Source organism: Leuciscus leuciscus, assembly GCF_965113295.1.
Source record: "Leuciscus leuciscus genome assembly, chromosome: 19".
NCBI lineage: Eukaryota > Metazoa > Chordata > Actinopteri > Cypriniformes > Leuciscidae > Leuciscus > Leuciscus leuciscus.
This window is the reverse complement of record NC_138743.1, coordinates 29,724,790-29,742,777: the sequence shown is the minus strand read 5'-3', so window position 1 is coordinate 29,742,777 and position 17,988 is coordinate 29,724,790. Positions and strand designations below refer to the sequence as shown.

The following is a 17,988-nucleotide window of genomic DNA, read 5'->3' as shown; positions in this document are numbered from 1 at the left end:
TTGAAAACAGTATTTTTGTAGAGACAGTGCTATTTTTTTTCAGAATTCTTTGATTAATAGGAAGTTCAAAAGAACAATGTATTTGAAACAGATATATATATATATATATATATATAGGTCTTTACTATCACTGTTGATAATTGTAATGCATTCTTACTGAATAAAAGTATTAAATACTTTAAAATATAGATATTTTTGACCCCAAACATTTAAACAGTAGTGTATATTACTATAATACTAATGTCTTCCCTTTTCAAGAGAAATCAAAACTCATTAGCCAAGGCCTCCCATACAAAATTGAATGATGAGCGCAAACACCTACTCACTTTCCATTTCAGCTTTAATAGCTGCCGGTACAGAGGACTGATTATCATCAAACAGACAGACTTGTTTGTCCCTCGTGAACCTCTTGCAAAAATCATTCAACAAAGTTAATAAATTATTTGAAGTATAATTTCTCATGTCTGCAGCATGTAAAGTGGAAATCCAAAGGTTCTGGCAAGTGAATCAGGTGGTGACCTCCTATCTCGTGTTTACCTGGTTGCCATGACCTGCTCTGAAGAGTGACCTCCAGTATCGACCTGTCTTTAATTTGTTTACCTCTTCTTTTTTTCTTCTTCTTTTTTTAGCCAGAGCTACAGACATTGAAAGTAAGAAAGGGCACAGGAAATCAACGATACAGTAGCGAGGGGATGCATCAATGCTAAACTTATAAATCAGAGGGTTGATTTGAATTTTGGTAAGGACGTTGTTTTCATTTTCACAAGAAATGATATTCCATGTGCTCTGTTGATCTAGTGTTTTATAATCAAGCATATCGTTCTATTAGTAGTTTCAGTTGAGTTTCCTGTCCTCTCGGTTTCCTGTTTAATAGAAAAGCACCTCATCTCAGATTGGACTATACACCTTTCAGTTGTAGTGTTGCTCATTGTGTTTTATCCTTCCTTCAGTGTAATATTTCAAGCTAGAAAAAGGAAAAGGAAAAGAAAAAAATGAGAAGGAAAAGGAAAAAACAAAAAAGGTATTTTAAGAAAGAAATAGAAGAAACAGGGAAAGCAGCCTCACATATCTTAGAAAAACATCACATTTTGACTCTCAGCCCAAGAAGGACTGGAGGAGTAGGCAGGGGAGTGGGGCGGAAGCAAAGTAGAACAAGGGAGAGAGATTTTGAGAAAGACAGTGGGAGGTGGAAAAAAAAGACAGAAACAGTCTTTTATGGTGGTTGCTTATGAACAGATTGTACCCTAAGGTTGCGTGTGTGTTTCCATGGTGATGTCTGGAGGGCAGACCAGCGGAGAGGCTGCTGGTGCCAGGCAGCGACACAGGACAAACCTGTACCCGGAGAGAGAAGACCTGGAGGGACTTTCCTCACCGCCCACTGCCCACAAACTCTCACCCATGTACCCTAAGGAGGAGCACAGCGCAGGGGGCACCAGCTCCTCTGTCAATTACCTTGATGGAGCCTATGAGTACCCAGACCCCACACAGACCTACGGCACCACGTCACCCGCAGAGCCTGCCTCTGTCGGATACTACCCGGCTCCCACGGACCCCCACGTTGAAGAACATCTGCAGACGTTAGGCGGCGAATCCAGCAGCCCTCTCATGTTTGCACCCACCAGCCCTCAGCTGTCCCCGTACCTGAGCCATCATGGAGGACACCACTCGACCCACCAGGTGTCCTACTACCTGGACACCTCGTCTAGCACAGTCTACAGGTCAGTGCAGCTTGAAATATGAGCTCTGGTTGTGTTGATGTTTTGGATGCCATTGTAGGTGCAGAATTCCAAGTTCTAAATGAACTAAAAAATAAAGTTGGTATACAAGTTACATTGGTTTTAAGATCTTTTGTAGAAACTGAAAATCATTTGTTTTTATTTCTTAAAATCAAGTTTCTATGGCCATTTTCATGTTGAAATCAAGGTTAAACTACAGGAAATATAACAGGAAAGGGAACTATATAAGATGTTTAAGATCATAAAACAGACATGAAATATTGTCAGGTGTCCAGTTAATCAGATGAGGTTGTTCTGGGGGTCATCTACACCTGATATATGATTCATTGAGGCATAATGTTTGGTCTAGAACTCAAACCTGCTTGGATACCTGCTTACCAAGGTTAATTTTTACAAATGACACCTTACATAAAACCTGGTGAAACCATTCTGGCACATTGTACACTTATTCATTTTGTGAACATGTTTAATTTGCTTACTAACCATGACTTTTGTAATAATTTAAGTACCATTATTAGCCAACATTTACCATTTGAACATTTACACTAAACTATTTTTTGTTTTAGCCATTATAGGTTTTACTATATTTTAAAGGTGAAACTTATTTTAAGACTGATGTGTTGCATATATTTTATACGTATTGAATTTAATACATCTTTTTTTAATGTTCCTAATTGTTATGGCTATAGGTTTGTGAGTTGTGTATGACTAATATTTAATGCTAGTTTCCCTGCAGGACATGTATACATTTTCTTTCTCTTCACAGACTAAATGGTGATGAGATGTTGTTGGTCAGAAAGTACACGCTGATCTCGTGGTTAGAACAGGATATGATACTTTCTGTATGACCCTAAAGAACAGATCATATTTAGCTTATGTGTGTGTAGATTGTGAGAAATCATTGAGTATGTTTAAGGAATACACAGACACATACAAAGCACTTGACCTTTTCGTGTCCGGTGTCACATCAAGTGTTCTCTGACATATACTCTGTGCTCTTGAACTAATTACGGTTTATTTTAATATGTTGTTACTTTATGCTCTATGTTTGGGCTGTTAATTATTAGTATTTCTTGACTTCTTGGAAAAGAAGGTTAGGATTGTAAACACCACTATCCGACATGTTGACTGAAGTACACCCGTCACAAAAAGAAGTGTACATTTGTAAAGTTTCTGATTCAATCCTGTCTGTAGACCTTGAGGAAAGTACTATTAGTGAAAACAACCGTGGTATTGGAATGATCACGTCGTGTCTGAATGCACAGGGAGCACATTTTTCACTTTTAAATAAACTAAGAAGAAATTATTTAAATAAATAAAAAATCACAGCACATGTTGAAGAGACTATTTTTAGTCAAACCTGTTGTTTAAATCTTTTGTCAAAGGCGTATATTACAGTTTCACTTCAAGAAGTGACAATGCATCTCTGCTTTAGGCTGCTTGGAGACCTCAAGTTTGACAGTTGGTGACATTGGACATAACTGCAGTCCATTTATGAGGTTATGCAATATATCTGCTGGACATCAGAATTAAAGATAAAATAAATATTTACAAACACTGGAACAAGGGGTCAAAAGGAAACGGGAATGGTCACACTAGTCCGCTGCTTGCAGTCACGTACATGATCTCCTTTTTTAATAGGAAAATAGGCTATTTTTAATAGCACTTTTAATTTAATAACACTGTTAAATTGAATCTTTAGCAAATCGCAGAAACGATATCTATAATGTTGTGAGGCCTACATTCCCAATGTAATTTGTTCAAATACGATCGTCTTCAAAATCTGTCATTTACCGACCATAACATGGAAATAATTTACCACGCATCTACATCTGCCAGAGTTTTAATAGGCCTACTGAATTATTTGTAAGCGTGCCATCAAGTGAATCAGTAAAACACAAAAGTCAGTTTGTCCTCAATGGTGGTTGGAACTTGGCCTGGATGTTACCATTATTATCCACTGTATATTGACATCTGACCTCTGTCTGTCTCCAGGTCCAGTGTGGTGTCTTCTCAGCAGGCAGGTGTTGGTCTGTGTGAGGTGTTGTGCAGTGCGACTGACAGGCAGGAGATGTACACCGGATCAAGAGCTGCAGGAGGGTTTGATTCAGAGAAGGAGACGCGCTTCTGTGCGGTGTGCAGTGACTATGCCTCTGGCTATCATTATGGAGTCTGGTCCTGTGAGGGATGCAAAGCTTTCTTCAAGAGAAGCATTCAAGGTAGCCAGCATGTTACAACACGCAATCCCTGCTGTTCTGAACATAAGCACGGCTGTGATTCGGCTGCAAGTACTCACAGCTAAGCTTTGCTGACATTCAGAACCGATTGTTTAAAACAAACGTGATTATTAAGTAACTTACTTTTATTGGAGTTAATTTAGTCTATTTTCTATTCTTGCCACTGAAAATAGATCCAAACAAAAAGTGCGCAGTCAATTGTTCCGAACATAGCAAAGTAGCCTAACGTGTTGAAGTGAATTATTAAATGACTCACTCAAAAACACAGCAATTGTCGCCACCTATTGGCGAAACGATGTAAGAAAGAATCACCGAAAAAATCCCAAAAGCTTCAAAGTCTGTTGGGATTAGGAACGCACGAACACGGAGCATCACACAGAACACGTTTTGCGTAAAAAAAACGGGAGATGGAGAGCAGTGGAGAAATGCAAGGTTTAGAAAATCGCCTTTTTGTTCGTAAAAAATGAACTTCTTTTAACTTGAATGACGCGTTTATTAAAACGCTGTGTCATGCGCGAGACGCGGAAAAAGACGCGACGCTCGAGCGCACAGTCTAGCGCGTGTTTACATAGTTAAATAGCAAAGCAGTGAAGTGGAATGCAAAAACACCGATCTCAGGTGATTGACAGGTTATCCCACCCTCGCGCCAAAAAACACGTCATCAGAAAAGAGATAGCCTATCACTGCAAGGGTGATGGGAAGTTATTTTGATTAAAGTCATCATGAAATCAAAATGGACAAATCTTATTTTTAATGGAATATTGCATAATTTCACTAATATTTGACTCGGATAAACATCACAATAGAGAAGAAAAGACTGTCGCAAATTCTGTTTTATGCAAACTTTAAATGTTACGAGGGCACATGAGTTAAAAAAAATAATTATGAGCATGGGCAAATAATTTATAATAAATTGTGCAACATTGGATTAAAAACCAAGAATTGTCCATTTTAATTTTATAGTGACTTTAAAGAACATACTTGCTCAATAAAATGATTGAATTCTAGTAGGCTATACATATGCATAACAATGGCCATTAATAATCCTCTGATAATAATCCTAAGCATCTGCAAGCAATACTAATAACAAATTCATCCTTAGAAAAAGGTTGATAATTTAGAGCACATAGTTTTCTCAGTCACATAATATGTCCAAAAATATATGGGTGCTGGCAAAAAGAAAAAATAATTAGATTTTCCTTGATTCATTGATTCTATTTTCAATTCATGCCCTTGTGCTTTCAAATACAATTTTGAATGTGTGAAAATGTGTAGAATGTAATCATCCTTGCATGTTCACTATTGTCCTCCCTTTTGAAGGTGACAGAAAAAGGTGAAAATCAAAGTCTCACATGTACTAAATCTGACGAGAGGCTGACATGTACAAAGACTGCTCACAGATGTCTCTGCCTACACCTTATTTGCAGTTCTGTATTGTGTTGAAGGGGGTGCAGACCTGGGTGGGTTTGGTGAGATGAGAGGCTGGGTAGATGTTTTGAACTCGAGTCTCGACCCTGACACACAAGCTCCTGATGAGCTCTTTCTTGGGGCAGGTAACTGCTGCTAATTGAACTGCCATTTTGGTGAGGAAAACTGAGCGAGAAACTGGAGGAAAATGACTGTAAGTGTGTGCCTGACAAATGGGTTTTCAGGACACACTGGGTGAGGGGAATTACAGTGAGAATAAGGGAGTACAGAATGATAGAGAGACATGATGTTTAAAGAGAGAGAAGACAGACGGGACAGGAAGGCAGAGAGAAGAGCAGAAGCAAGACAATAAAACAAGAGTAAATACATTTTTACTTCCTGCGATTTGAATTTGAGTATAATTGTTTCATATAATTTGAATTTGAGATCCCTGCAATTTTTTTTTTACAAACAACTTAATACCAGGTTTTCTATGAGGAATAAACAAACCTTTTACTTAAAAATAAAAAAAATAAGATTTACCGTATTTTCCGCACTATAAGGCGCACTTAAAAGCCTTTAATTTTTTCAAAAAACGACAGTGCGCCTTATAATCCGGAGCGCTTTATATATGGATCTGGCGCCTTATATTAATGTCTGTAAAACAACCGCTGACTTAAACCTTGTATACTTTCGCCTGGCACCGGAGCGCGAGCCTCCGCTGACTGCGCGCGCACCTCCCCAAACAGACGAGGCATTTATACTGTTTTATTTTAGACTGAACACCAGACCATACAACTGATTTAGACGCGCAAACTGGGTGCCGGTGTGATGAGATTTACTAATATCCGTCTGCTCGGGCAGATTCGGCTCAAAGTCGTGCATCTTCGGGTGCGGAGGCGCGCGCGCTGTCACAATGACGTCATTTTGCCGCGCGCGCGCCTCCGCATCCGAAGATGCACGACTTTGAGCCGAATCTGCCCGAGCAGACGGATATTAGTAAATCTCATCACACCGGCACCCAGTTTGCGCGTCTAAATCAGTTGTATGGTCTGGTATGGACGGATATTAGTTTTTTATTACCTTCGCGCTCATGCGGACGCGTCGAGTATAAACAAGGTTTTACAGCTCAGCCACTTGTTTTTTCATATTTTTTTGCAAGTGGTAGATCTTGGTTTACATTTGGACTTTGGATGTGATCTTAGGCTTGAAAAGGTTGGTGACCACTGCATAACGCAAACCCAGTCAAACGTTTGACTGCAGTATCTTCTATTCTATGCGCCTTATAATCCGGTGCGCCCTATATATGAAAACAGTTCTAAAATAGGCCATTCATTAAAGGTGCGCCTTATAATCCGGTGCGCCTTATAGTGCGGAAAATACGGTACTTAAAGCAGGGCTATGCAGTTTCGGGAATTTCTTCGCTGTATTCTCGCTTTTTGCTCGCAGGTTTCTCTATAGAGCTCCCCCTACAGCTTCGGAATAGATATTTGACAACACTGTCGAAAAACTCGTTGGCGACTCTCAGATACCAGAGGCTAGTAGATCAACGACATCAAAGCAGATGGGACATTCTTTAAAACGTCGTCTTCGCGCCACGGGGAGGAGTCGGATCCAGATCCAACTCCTCCCACCTTACATATACCTAAACCTACCCATCTCCACCCCCTGATCCCTAAACCTACCCATCTCCACCCCTTAATCCCTAAACCCACCCCTAAACCTACCCATCTCCACCCCATGATCCCTAAACCTACCCATCTCCACCCCTTAATCCCTAAACCCACCCCTAAACCTACCCATCTCCACCCCCTGATCCCTAAACCTACCCATCTCCACCCCCTGATCCCTAAACCCACCCCTAAACCTACCAATCTCCACCCCTTATATCTGGATCCAACTCCGCCCCCCGGATCTCGTGTACTGCATTGAGGTGCTACTGACAGCGTGAGGGAGCGCAATAATGACAGAATTTTAGCAGATTTTTTTTTGCCGTAAAGCAATTCGTTACATCGCGAGACCTGATATCAGGCTCGCCGGCTCAAAGTTGCAAGGGTGGTTTTTCCGCTCACAGGCGCTTGGGGGGTGCGAGACGACCACCATTCAACCCGAAAAAAGTCATATAACTATTCCAATGACTCCGAAGCTGTTCGGTTAAGGTAAAAAAGTTACTTAGTTCACCTTTAAAAATTCCTGCCAAAACAATATGTCCACCTATCTAATATGCTGTTGGTCCTCCGCATGCTGTCAAAACAGCGCGACCCGCCAAGGCATGGACTAAAGGTGTCCTGTGGTATCTGGCACCCAGATGTTAGCAGCAGATGTGAGCACCTGGAGGGTGTGAGGAGCCTCTTTGGATCGAACTTGTTGTTCCAGCACATCCCACAGATGCTCAATTGTATTGGGGTCTGGGGAATTTGGAGGCCAGGGAAACACCTTGAACTCTTCCTCAAACCATTCCTGAACAATGTGTGCAGTGTGACAGGGTGCATTATCCTGCTGAAAGAGGCCAATTCCACCAGGGAACACCATTGTCATGAAGAAGTGTACCTGGTCTGCAACAATGTTTAGGTAGGAGGCACGTGTGAAATTTACGTTCACATGAATGGTCGGACACAGGGTTTCCCAGCAGAGGCATCACACTCCCTCCTCCCTGCCATCACTTCTCCAGGTAAATGGTGCACACACACACGGCCATCCACGTGATGTAAAAGAAAACCGGACTCATCAGACCAGGTGACCTTCCACTGCTCCAAGGTCCAGTTCCGACACTCGTGTGCTCATTGTAGGGGCTTTCGATGGTGGTCAGGGGTCATCATAGACACTCTGATTGGTCTGCGGCTACGCAGCCCCATATGCAGAAGAGTGCGATGCATTGTTTGTTCTGACACATTACCATCATTAACATTTTGTGTGACTTGTGGCACAGTAGAAGACTGTTAGTAAATTGGTAAATTCTCATCACTGCTGATCGGAAGCAACCCACAAGCTTTGCCGTCATTGCAGATGACGGTTTAGGAATTTGAAATTGTTAAAGTGATTTTGTTGAGCAGTAGTTTCAGGGAATAACCTGAGTCTTTCTAATGGGCATGGTGGTGTGAATTGCTCTCAACAGTTCCCAGGGCATCTTTGCTTGCTCCGCAAAATGTCTTATTACACTAAAATGTTTTTGCTACTATGATTTTGTTCACATCCAAATCTTGTTATGAATATTTTGATTTCTCTGTTGTATAATTTCCTATTGCAAACATACCTCACTAGGATTATGTGCATGGTTTTTGGATGTCCGTGTGTATGTGTTTGTGTGTAGGTCTGTGACATTTCTGGCTGTGACACACTCATCTAATTTAAAATTTCATCTGGAGAACTGGAACAGCATGTACCTGCTCTCAGTGCTTAATCAGATCCAAGGCCACTGATGCACTGCACTGCACTCTTTGTCGCTTGTGACAGAACAATATTTACACATCTCTTATACGGAGTTAAAAAATAAAAAACATCTCTGAAAGCTGATCTTAAAAAAGTAGTAAAATGAAGAAAGATCTGGCATATGCTTAGGCATTTTGCTGTTTAAGCAAGAACTTGAAGGTAAAAGAATGATCAATAACAAGCTCTACTTCGTTCCTCTGCCTCTAGGTCACAATGACTATGTTTGTCCGGCGACCAACCAGTGCACTATTGACAGAAACCGCAGGAAGAGCTGCCAAGCATGCAGACTACGCAAGTGTTATGAAGTAGGCATGATGAAAGGAGGTACATCAAATATATTCCTACTTTTCTCTTCCTTTCTCTCTCTTTAAGTCTCACATAAACATGACCTCCATCACAATCATGATTTTAAGCCTATAGGCCTATGTGTGTGTTAAATGTAAATTAAATATACACACATATACATAAAGGCATGTCTCCCATCAACTACCTCATATAATCAGACTGTGACAAGCTTGTTCACATGTACTGTACAGGCTTTCATCTTTCTCTTTTTTCAAATTGTTTGGCCCGCATCTTTTCCATTGCAGGTATTCGTAAGGACCGCGGTGGCCGCGCTATCAGGCGTGAGCGGAGGAAGAGCAGTAATGAGGATCGTGACAAGAGCTACAATGAGCTGTCAAGCCGTGTCGGACTGAGGACAGCTCAGGACAAGAGGAAGAAGAGCAGCGGAGGGGTGGTCAGCGCTTTATGCATGCCACCTGACCAGGTGCTGGTGTTGCTTCTGGGTGCAGAACCACCGGCTGTCTGTTCACGTCAGAAGCACAGCCCCCCGTACACCGAGATCACCATGATGTCCCTGCTCACAAACATGGCTGACAAAGAACTCGTCCACATGATCGCCTGGGCTAAGAAAGTACCAGGTGAAATTTTTCAAAGATCAATTAAAGTTGCTTTAATTGTGAGTGCAGCATCAAAGGTAATTTTTTTAAATGTGAAGGAGGCACTTCTGAGAAAGTGTCCCCGGTGACAGCCTTGCCAGTTTTTGTAACCGTGGCAGCAGTTTTCAACAGCACAGGTGGCAGAGAGTCAAATGACGAGGTCACAGACACAAAGATAAAGAGCATGGGTGTTATTACAGTGATCTGTGCTGCGGCTCAGTTCGATTGGCCTCCAGCTGAGCTCAGCACACATAAAGACACCTGCTGGGACTTTAAGGGAGACATTATATTTGATGTTCAGATTTCTTAATTAACCCTCCTTCGGAGAAAAATAAACAATTTATCTCATGAGATACAGCGGACAAGACTTTAATGTTATATGTGAAGGTGACAACACCAAAATTTCATATTCCAGAATTATTTACTGAAACATGCTAATCATTACTCTTCTAACCCTCTTTTATACATCACAAAGGAAGGTCATTTCAATCATAGAAATGAAATATGCCTTATTTTATTTTTTATTTCTTTAAAATGTATGCATCACTAATATTACTAGTATTAAAGGGGACCTATTATGCCCCGTTTTACCAAATGTAATATAAGTCTCAGGTGCCTCCAGAATGTGTCTGTGAAGTTTCAGCTCAAAATACCCCACAGATCATTTACTACACCATATTGTAAATGTGGAAGGAAAAACATGCTGGTTTCGTGCATGTATCTTTAAATGCAAATGAGCTGCTGCTCCCCGCCCTACTTTCCAGAAGAGGGCAGAGCCTTTACAGCTCGTGCCTCAGATACTCTGCCAAAAACTAACAAAAGATCTGTTGGTTTTGATTATCATCTCTACCGCGGTCACGCTCACATGACATTGCAGTTCTTCGTCATCATGAAAGTTTATTATCTGCATGCATTTTAAAGCCATAATTCCTGATACATGGTTTTCTGAGTGCACACATCCGAAGCACGCGCACAGAAATCCGGCTGTTAGACGGCGTGTCCCGTGAGTATTAAACTAAGTTCTCTTTCACATCTTATTGCACTTAAACTGTCAAATACACACAAGGTTATGTCTAAAACACACGAAGTACACATAAACACAGTCGGTTGTGTCTGTGAATGTAAACAGCAAGTAAAGAAATCGAATGTGTATATTGTATCTGTGTATTAAAGTGAAAACAGCGTAATATACAGTATACTGCTGTATATGCTGTTGATATGAATCAAAAAACAAAAGAAAAATTGAAAATCACTCACTGCTCTTGACTGAACAACTTAGTAGCTTTAATAAGAATACATTTCTTACTTGAATTCTGCTGTTAAATGCTCTGGCGTGGAGATAAACATGGCAGACTGTGTACAGCTCACTTAGGGGAGGAGCTAAGGCAATAGGGCAGAGTCCGTCAGCAGTCGTGGGCGGGGCCTAAGCATTTGTGATGTCACAAAAGCTACAATCTGCAAACGGCTTGTTCTGAGACACTGCTTATGATTTATGGGGATTTAAAAAGAGGATTGGGTGGACACACATTTATGTTCAAACACCATGTAAAAGTGAATTTTGCATAATAGGTCCCCTTTAAATTTGATTTGCAACCCGTCCTACATTCGTGAATGATACCTCAAATCATGCAGCTTGTTGAGAAGAGGTGGGCTGTTACTTTCCTAAGTGATGGTGGGTGAAAAATCCCATAGATTTACATTGAAGGAAGGACCTTAACCATATTTAGGGACCAGAATATATTAGAAACTTGGGGTGAGCCAAGAAATCATCCTAATATGCAAATTTTCTGCTCAGGAAACAATTCCTTTAAAAAACATCTTACTGATCATAAATATGTTAAGGGCAGTGCATGAAGCATGATGTGACTGTTCTCTCCAGGGTTCCAGGACCTCTCTCTGCATGACCAGGTTCAGTTGTTGGAGAGCTCTTGGCTGGAGGTGTTGATGATCGGCCTCATATGGAGGTCCATTCATTCACCTGGAAAACTCATCTTTGCTCAAGATCTCATCCTCGATAGGTACTGGATGTTCTGCACCTTCTCTTGTAGGACAAAAAACAATCTAAGTATTTCCACTTTTTTTTGGCATACATACAACTCATTTAGTTAGGCTAAAGAAAAAATAAAGCTCAAACCTAATCTAATAACTATTTTAGAAACACTTTTATTAATCTATTTGGACATGGAAAAGTGCAGTCACAATTTATAAAGCTTTGAAAACACATTCAGTTGTTTTGATTACATTTAGCCTCGCTTGACTGTTAAGAGGAATGACAAAGCACCAACATGCCGTGACAGAAACCTGTGGGAACACCTGTTATACTCTAATGAAATCCTGGGCTTTTATTTTAGTCTCAGACAGTTTTACGTGATACTAATGCTGTGAGTGTGATTGTGAGCTTTTTGAGATGTCACATTGACCTGATGCATTCCCTTTATGTGTGACTAGTTTTGCCTCAATTTTTTTAAAGAACATTGAGCAGCATGTGGTTTTATCCCCCGCAGAAAGGATGAGCCCTGCAGAGGGATGTGCCTTATAAAATGAGATTGAATGATTGTAAAATGAAAACTAGATTGTTAAAAAGGATGTGAACTATTTACCTGAGAGCCTTGTGCTCCTCTTCAGAAGGTCATGTCACAAGTAGCATGTAATTAAAGAGGACCTGATTGGGAACAAGCCTCTGTAAAGGGCTTTTGAAGAACAGCATCATCGCTGACTGAGGAAATACGAATCTAATCAAAACTAGCATCCGTAAAAAGTGAAGCAAAGTGAGCTTGGAGGTTTATTATAGCATCCTGGAAGACGAAAGAGAAAGAGTGAGTAAAATTGGGAAGAGACTGAAATGACAAGATAAAATGGTTGAATGAGAGAGAGAGAGAGAGAGAGAGATAGAGAGAGAGAGAGAGAGAGAGAGAGAGAGAGAGAGAGAGAGAAAGACTGCTATGATAGGATAAGAACTGATGAAAGACAGAATATCTACAGAGAGTCCATCACAGGTCCAGTCTTTGCTCTCACGCAAGCAGCAAAAAGCACGTACAATGCTCACAGAAAGAAAAAAGAAGGTCCATTTTAAGGCACATATCACGGTAAATGCCCCAAATGATCTCCTAGCATATATAAAGTGCTGGTCTTCCTCTTTACAGGAATGAAGGAGAATGTGTCGAGGGGATGGCTGAGATTTTCGACATGCTTTTGGCGACTGTGGCTCGATTCCGCAGTCTCAAACTCAAGCTGGAGGAATTTGTATGCCTTAAAGCCGTCATACTTCTCAATTCTGGTGAGTCTGTGGTAACAGAAAGTCAAACAGATTATTAATAGGCTCTTTAGATTTGATTTGAGTGCTTGGGAAAAGAAGAAACTTCAGAGCTTCCTTTGATATTATGTAATTATACAGTTCCCTGGAATACTTGATTCTGATTGGTCAATCATTCATTCTCCTCCACACATTATGTTCTAGATAAACAAAAGAGCTTTTCTAAACCAGTGCTATGCTAAACTAGAAGGCTAAACTGTTAGCTTGCTAACTGAAGGCTAAAAACAATGAAAGGGAAATGTTTGATTTTAAATGTAATAATTAAATATAGTTGAATGTAACTTTTTATGTAATTAAGTCAGCCGGTCATTACCACAAAATAAACCCCTTCATGATCCCTTTTTTGGAATCCCTTACTTGTTTAACTGTGCACTACCGTATAAAAGTTTATGGTCGGTAAGATTTTTTCAAACTTTTGAAAGTCTTTTCATGCTCACCAAGGCCAAAAACAGTAATATTTTACTCCAGCCTTCAGTCACATGATCCTTCAGAAATTATTATAATATGCTGATTTGCTGCTCAACAAACATTTCTTATTTTTATCAATGTGAATTATTATAAAAACAGTTGTGCTGCTTAATATTTTGGTAGAAACTGGGATGTTTTTTTAAAACATATATATATATATAAACAAATGTTTTTTTCTAATATTAAAAAGGTCTTTACTTTTGATCCATTTAATGCATCATTGCTATATAAAAGTATTAATTTCAATCAAAAAAATAAATGTAATAATTAATAATTAAATTAATTTAATTATTATTATTATTATTATTATTATTATTATTAATTTCAATCAAAAAAATAAATAAAATAAAAAATACCGGTAAATAAATCCTCAAACCTGTGCATGCTAATGTACTCAGCATCATCTATGCATAAAATAATGTCATCACTTAACATTCTAATGCATATCACACACACAACCCTAAACATGTCCCAGGTGTCAATTCATATGTAATGTTTAAATAGTTATTACTTCATCTTTTCTGTCTGGTCAGGTGCATTTTCATTCTGCTCCAGTCCAGCAGAGCCCCTGATGGACAGCTTCATGGTGCAGTGCATGCTGGACAACATCACTGATGCCCTCATTTACGGCATCAGTAAATCCGGTGCCTCTCTGCAGCTGCAGTCCCGGCGTCAGGCGCAGCTCCTGCTACTGCTCTCCCACATCAGACACATGAGGTAAACTCAGATAGATAACAAATCAAAACATTTAACATCGTACACTACCATTCTAAAGATTTGGCTCTGTAAGATTTTATTTTTCATCATGGATGCATTAAATTGATCAAAAATGTCAGTAAAGACTTTTGCAATAATTATATTCAATTTGAAAATAAATGCTGTTCTTTTGGACTTTCTATTCATCAAGGAATCCTGAAAAAAAAAAATCATGGTTTCTACAAAAACTGAACAACACAACTGTTTTCAAAATTGATAAAAAAAATAAATAAATCAGCACATTAGAATGAGTTATGTTAATAGAGTTATGGCTCCTGAAAATTCATCTTTCCATCACAGGAATAAATGACATTTTAAATTCGATTCAAACAGAATAATTTTCACAATATTCCAGTTTTTGCTGTATAAGAGAGTTGAAAAGGGTGTTTTACCCACTTGATGGGTCCTTCTTCCCTTTATTAGCAACACTAGTAAAAATTATTATTGCTTATATCAGTCAAGCACGTTATATTCGTAATGTTTTTTTGTTTTTTTTTAAAGCAACAAAGGAATGGAGCACTTATACCATATGAAATGTAAGAATCGAGTCCCGCTGTATGATCTTTTGCTGGAGATGCTGGATGCCCAGCGATTCCAATCCCCAGGAGAAGTGCAGCGACTGAGGGCACAGAGTGAGAAAGACTCCCCGTCTACACCATCCACCAGAGGACCTGGAGCCATGCAGCCCAACACTGCCTGTCTCAGCCAAAGTCCAGACCCCTGACTGACCTATGTACCATATACAATCCCAACAGCTGAAGTAATAAGAACCGTGATTCAAAACAAAGGTGGAGTCTCTCCTTGTGCCTTATCAGAGTCCACTTTAGATTTGAATCTAGAAATTAACACATTTGAAATGAACCTATTTGTAGAAACACACAGGTTGGCTCCTAAACACTGTACATCTATGGTCACTTGATTCATGAGTTTTTTGTCAAAGCTTATTACAGGGATTCAAGACATTTTCTCAGACTTGAGAAAAAGGGCTCTTTTTGGTGCATTGAGAGACAGGTTTCTGTAGAAGCTGCTAATTCTTTTTATTTTATTTTAATATCTATTGAGTGGCAGCTTTAACATCACAAACTCACTCAAAATAAAAAAAATTAATAAAAAAAATGTTTTTAAAAGGACAACCAAGAGCAGGTGAAGTGTATTAGTAACTAGCATTTTTGCAAGTAAAATCTGTTTAATTGCTGAACATTTAGACATTAAATATTCCTGTTATATTGACATTTCACTGTCAAATCTGATCTGTCAATCACTGAAGTGGTTTGTTATAATTATTTACATTATGGCAATAACAATAGCTATGTATAATTACAATCAGCTCTTAATATAAAGTAACACGAACACGAATATAAAGTGTGACCAAACTCAAAACCGCAGAGGAGAAAAGTTACTCTTAGAACAAAGAAAAACAAGAAAAAGTAATTTCATAAAACAGTTTATGTTAATGCATCATGATTTAGTCTCGCAATTGAAGAGCTATTTCTCGATACGAATCATTGCTCTTTTTAATGTTAACAATAACGTAATGTTAACTCAAATGGCTCAGTGATCAGTGGTGACATTAGTAGCATCTTTTTTTTCTACAAAGACGTTTACTTATTGGTTGGCTGATATCACAAAATCTTAAATCCTATTTTTGCTGTATTAAAGTGCTGTAATTAGTTTTATGGCCATGTTAACATGACATGTAAATGCTAACAAGAGCTAAATTTCATCAATGTGAAGGACACTGACTGTCTTATATTACGATGTAAACTGCATTGTCACATTTTCCCGCAAATCTGTGAATGTGTTTGGTCATAGTCCAGTAGACTTGTACTTTGCATTTATCATCTATTATATTTGATACTTGAATGTTATGATTGGTACAGTACAAGTTTTGATTATGAAGGACCTACATGTGGAAATGTTAATTTGGCTCAATTAATTATAAAGAATAGTTGAAAAATATACTAAATGAAAAGATGTGTCTTTATTGTCAGCATTAGCAAACTGTACATAGATAAATAGGCATAGACATTGTAATCATAATTAATGTTTTTGTCATATTGTTATATCACACAAATTAACAGATGATGGTAATGACTGTTTTACATTTCTGGACAAAAATAAAATAATAACTGTGAACATGCCATCAAATAAAAAATACATTTGAATTGTCATGCAAAATCTTATTTAAATAATATTGAAAATAACTTTTTTTCTACAGTTTTAAATAAAAAATAAATAAAAATAAAACTTTCTTTAGCCTAAGCAAATAATTTTGGCCATTTTCTTGGACGGTATAAGTGCAGTACCTTATGCTTGTGTCAGTGCTATTTAGTACATAATTATATATGATTTTTCCTCTGTTTCCTTGGGACAGAAGAGGTTCACCAGTCTGGCTGTCCAACACTGGTCTACACTGCAATGAGTTCAAGAGTACAGTTTAGTGAAAAATAAAATTAGCAGCAGTAACTATACAGGAACAGGAACAATCCGCTTTGGCTAACACTAGTCCATTCTGTGTCCTGCAGTGTAATATGAAACATATGAAGGCATTAGTAAAGTCTCATACAGGTGGTGGGCCGTTGGTGTAGCGGAGCATGGGATGAAAAGAACGGGCGAAATTGTTGGCATGGGCACAGCTGTAATCCTGCTCAGTCATGGGTACCAGACAGGTCAGGCCCACTATGAGCAGCAGTAGGAGCTGCAGTGGCAGAGCCGCCCGGAGCACTCGCAGCAGAAAGGGCTGGCAGCGAGCCACAGCAGCGCCACCTTGTGACCCGGAGGAACCAGAGTGAGACGAAGCGCAGCCAGAACCGCTGGGCAACCTACAAAACATCATACCAATAGATTATCATTTATAAGTCCATTCTGATGACACACACGGAAATGTCTCGAGTAACACAGAGCTTCTGCTATTCAGTTTATCATGTGATTCGTTTAAAAAAAAGTTAACCATCTTAAAACCAAGCAAAATGTTTTTTTCCGTGCCTGTCATTGTTTAGCTATTTGCATATTATCATAACTCGCTGAAAGATTGCACACATTAAATCTCTAGACAGATATCGCTTCCCATATTTGTGTTATAATCAAAGACACTTCCATATTTTGTAATACTTAATAATATATTTCATTAAGAAGTCACAAAAAACATGATATAATGCTTAACAAATCAGCAATTCATGTATATTCAAATATTAAATATATATGAATTGAGGTGTAAGGCATTTCTATCTATTTCAATGTAAATAAAAAAACTTTTGTTAAGCATTACATACATGTTATGTTTGTTAATGAAAGTTACTATTAGGTTTTACACAATATGGCTGCCTTTATGTATTTTTCTCTGATATAAGGCAGAGATGAGCTGGAGAGCATCATAAAAATAAAACTGCAAAAAACAATGAAAGCAACACAAAAAAAAAGTACATGGTTTGGAAAATGACTGATACATTTCAATATTTTCACATGGCATCAAGAATGGAGAAAGATGATGGACCCATGAGGATTTTGAACATAGTTTCTTAATGGTTTTTGTGTTCAAAGTACACAAAGTTACATTGTCAGACTCAATATTATGTTCTTGTGGAAAACCACATAAGATTACTAAGAATCCTTGACTTGGAACCAAAACAAATTCATTTCTTAGAACTGAACAGCCCATGTGGACTCCCACCGCAGAGGATCTGGTCTCTGATCTGAATGGT

General features: G+C 38.8%; 2 protein-coding genes across 4 annotated transcripts in view; one reads left to right on the top strand and one right to left on the bottom strand.

Moving 5' to 3' along the window:
- The first annotated feature begins 608 nt into the window (after positions 1-608).
- On the top strand, positions 609-16,456 carry esr1 (estrogen receptor 1). Of its 2 annotated transcripts, none has more exons than XM_082147637.1 (9): positions 609-739; positions 1,250-1,718; positions 3,732-3,955; positions 9,017-9,133; positions 9,400-9,732; positions 11,630-11,768; positions 12,894-13,027; positions 14,065-14,248; positions 14,789-16,456. In XM_082147637.1, the coding sequence occupies exons 2-9, from the start codon at positions 1,267-1,269 to the stop codon at positions 15,009-15,011; spliced, it is 1,806 nt and encodes a 601-aa protein (XP_082003763.1). In that variant the 5' UTR covers positions 609-739; positions 1,250-1,266; the 3' UTR covers positions 15,012-16,456. The 2 variants fall into 2 exon arrangements, with proteins under 2 accessions (XP_082003763.1, XP_082003764.1); XM_082147638.1 differs by having other exon boundaries at positions 648-739; positions 1,283-1,718.
- syne1a (spectrin repeat containing, nuclear envelope 1a) overlaps positions 16,250-17,988 on the bottom strand; it is a 128,531-nt gene continuing 126,792 nt past the window's right edge. For both annotated transcript variants that reach the window (XM_082147623.1, XM_082147624.1), the window contains one exon: positions 16,250-17,109. In XM_082147623.1, the coding sequence (XP_082003749.1) occupies positions 16,848-17,109 (262 nt within the window). In that variant the 3' untranslated portion in view covers positions 16,250-16,847. The remainder of the gene's footprint in view (positions 17,110-17,988) is intronic.

Coding starts and splice junctions, on each gene's coding strand:
- esr1 (XM_082147637.1), top strand. CDS start 1,267: ATGGTGATGTCTGGAGGGCAGACCAGCGGAGAGGCTGCTGGTGCCAGG. Junction 1,719..3,731: donor TCGTCTAGCACAGTCTACAG/GTCAGTGCAGCT, acceptor GTCTGTCTCCAG/GTCCAGTGTGGTGTCTTCTC. Junction 13,028..14,064: donor CGTCATACTTCTCAATTCTG/GTGAGTCTGTGG, acceptor CTGTCTGGTCAG/GTGCATTTTCATTCTGCTCC.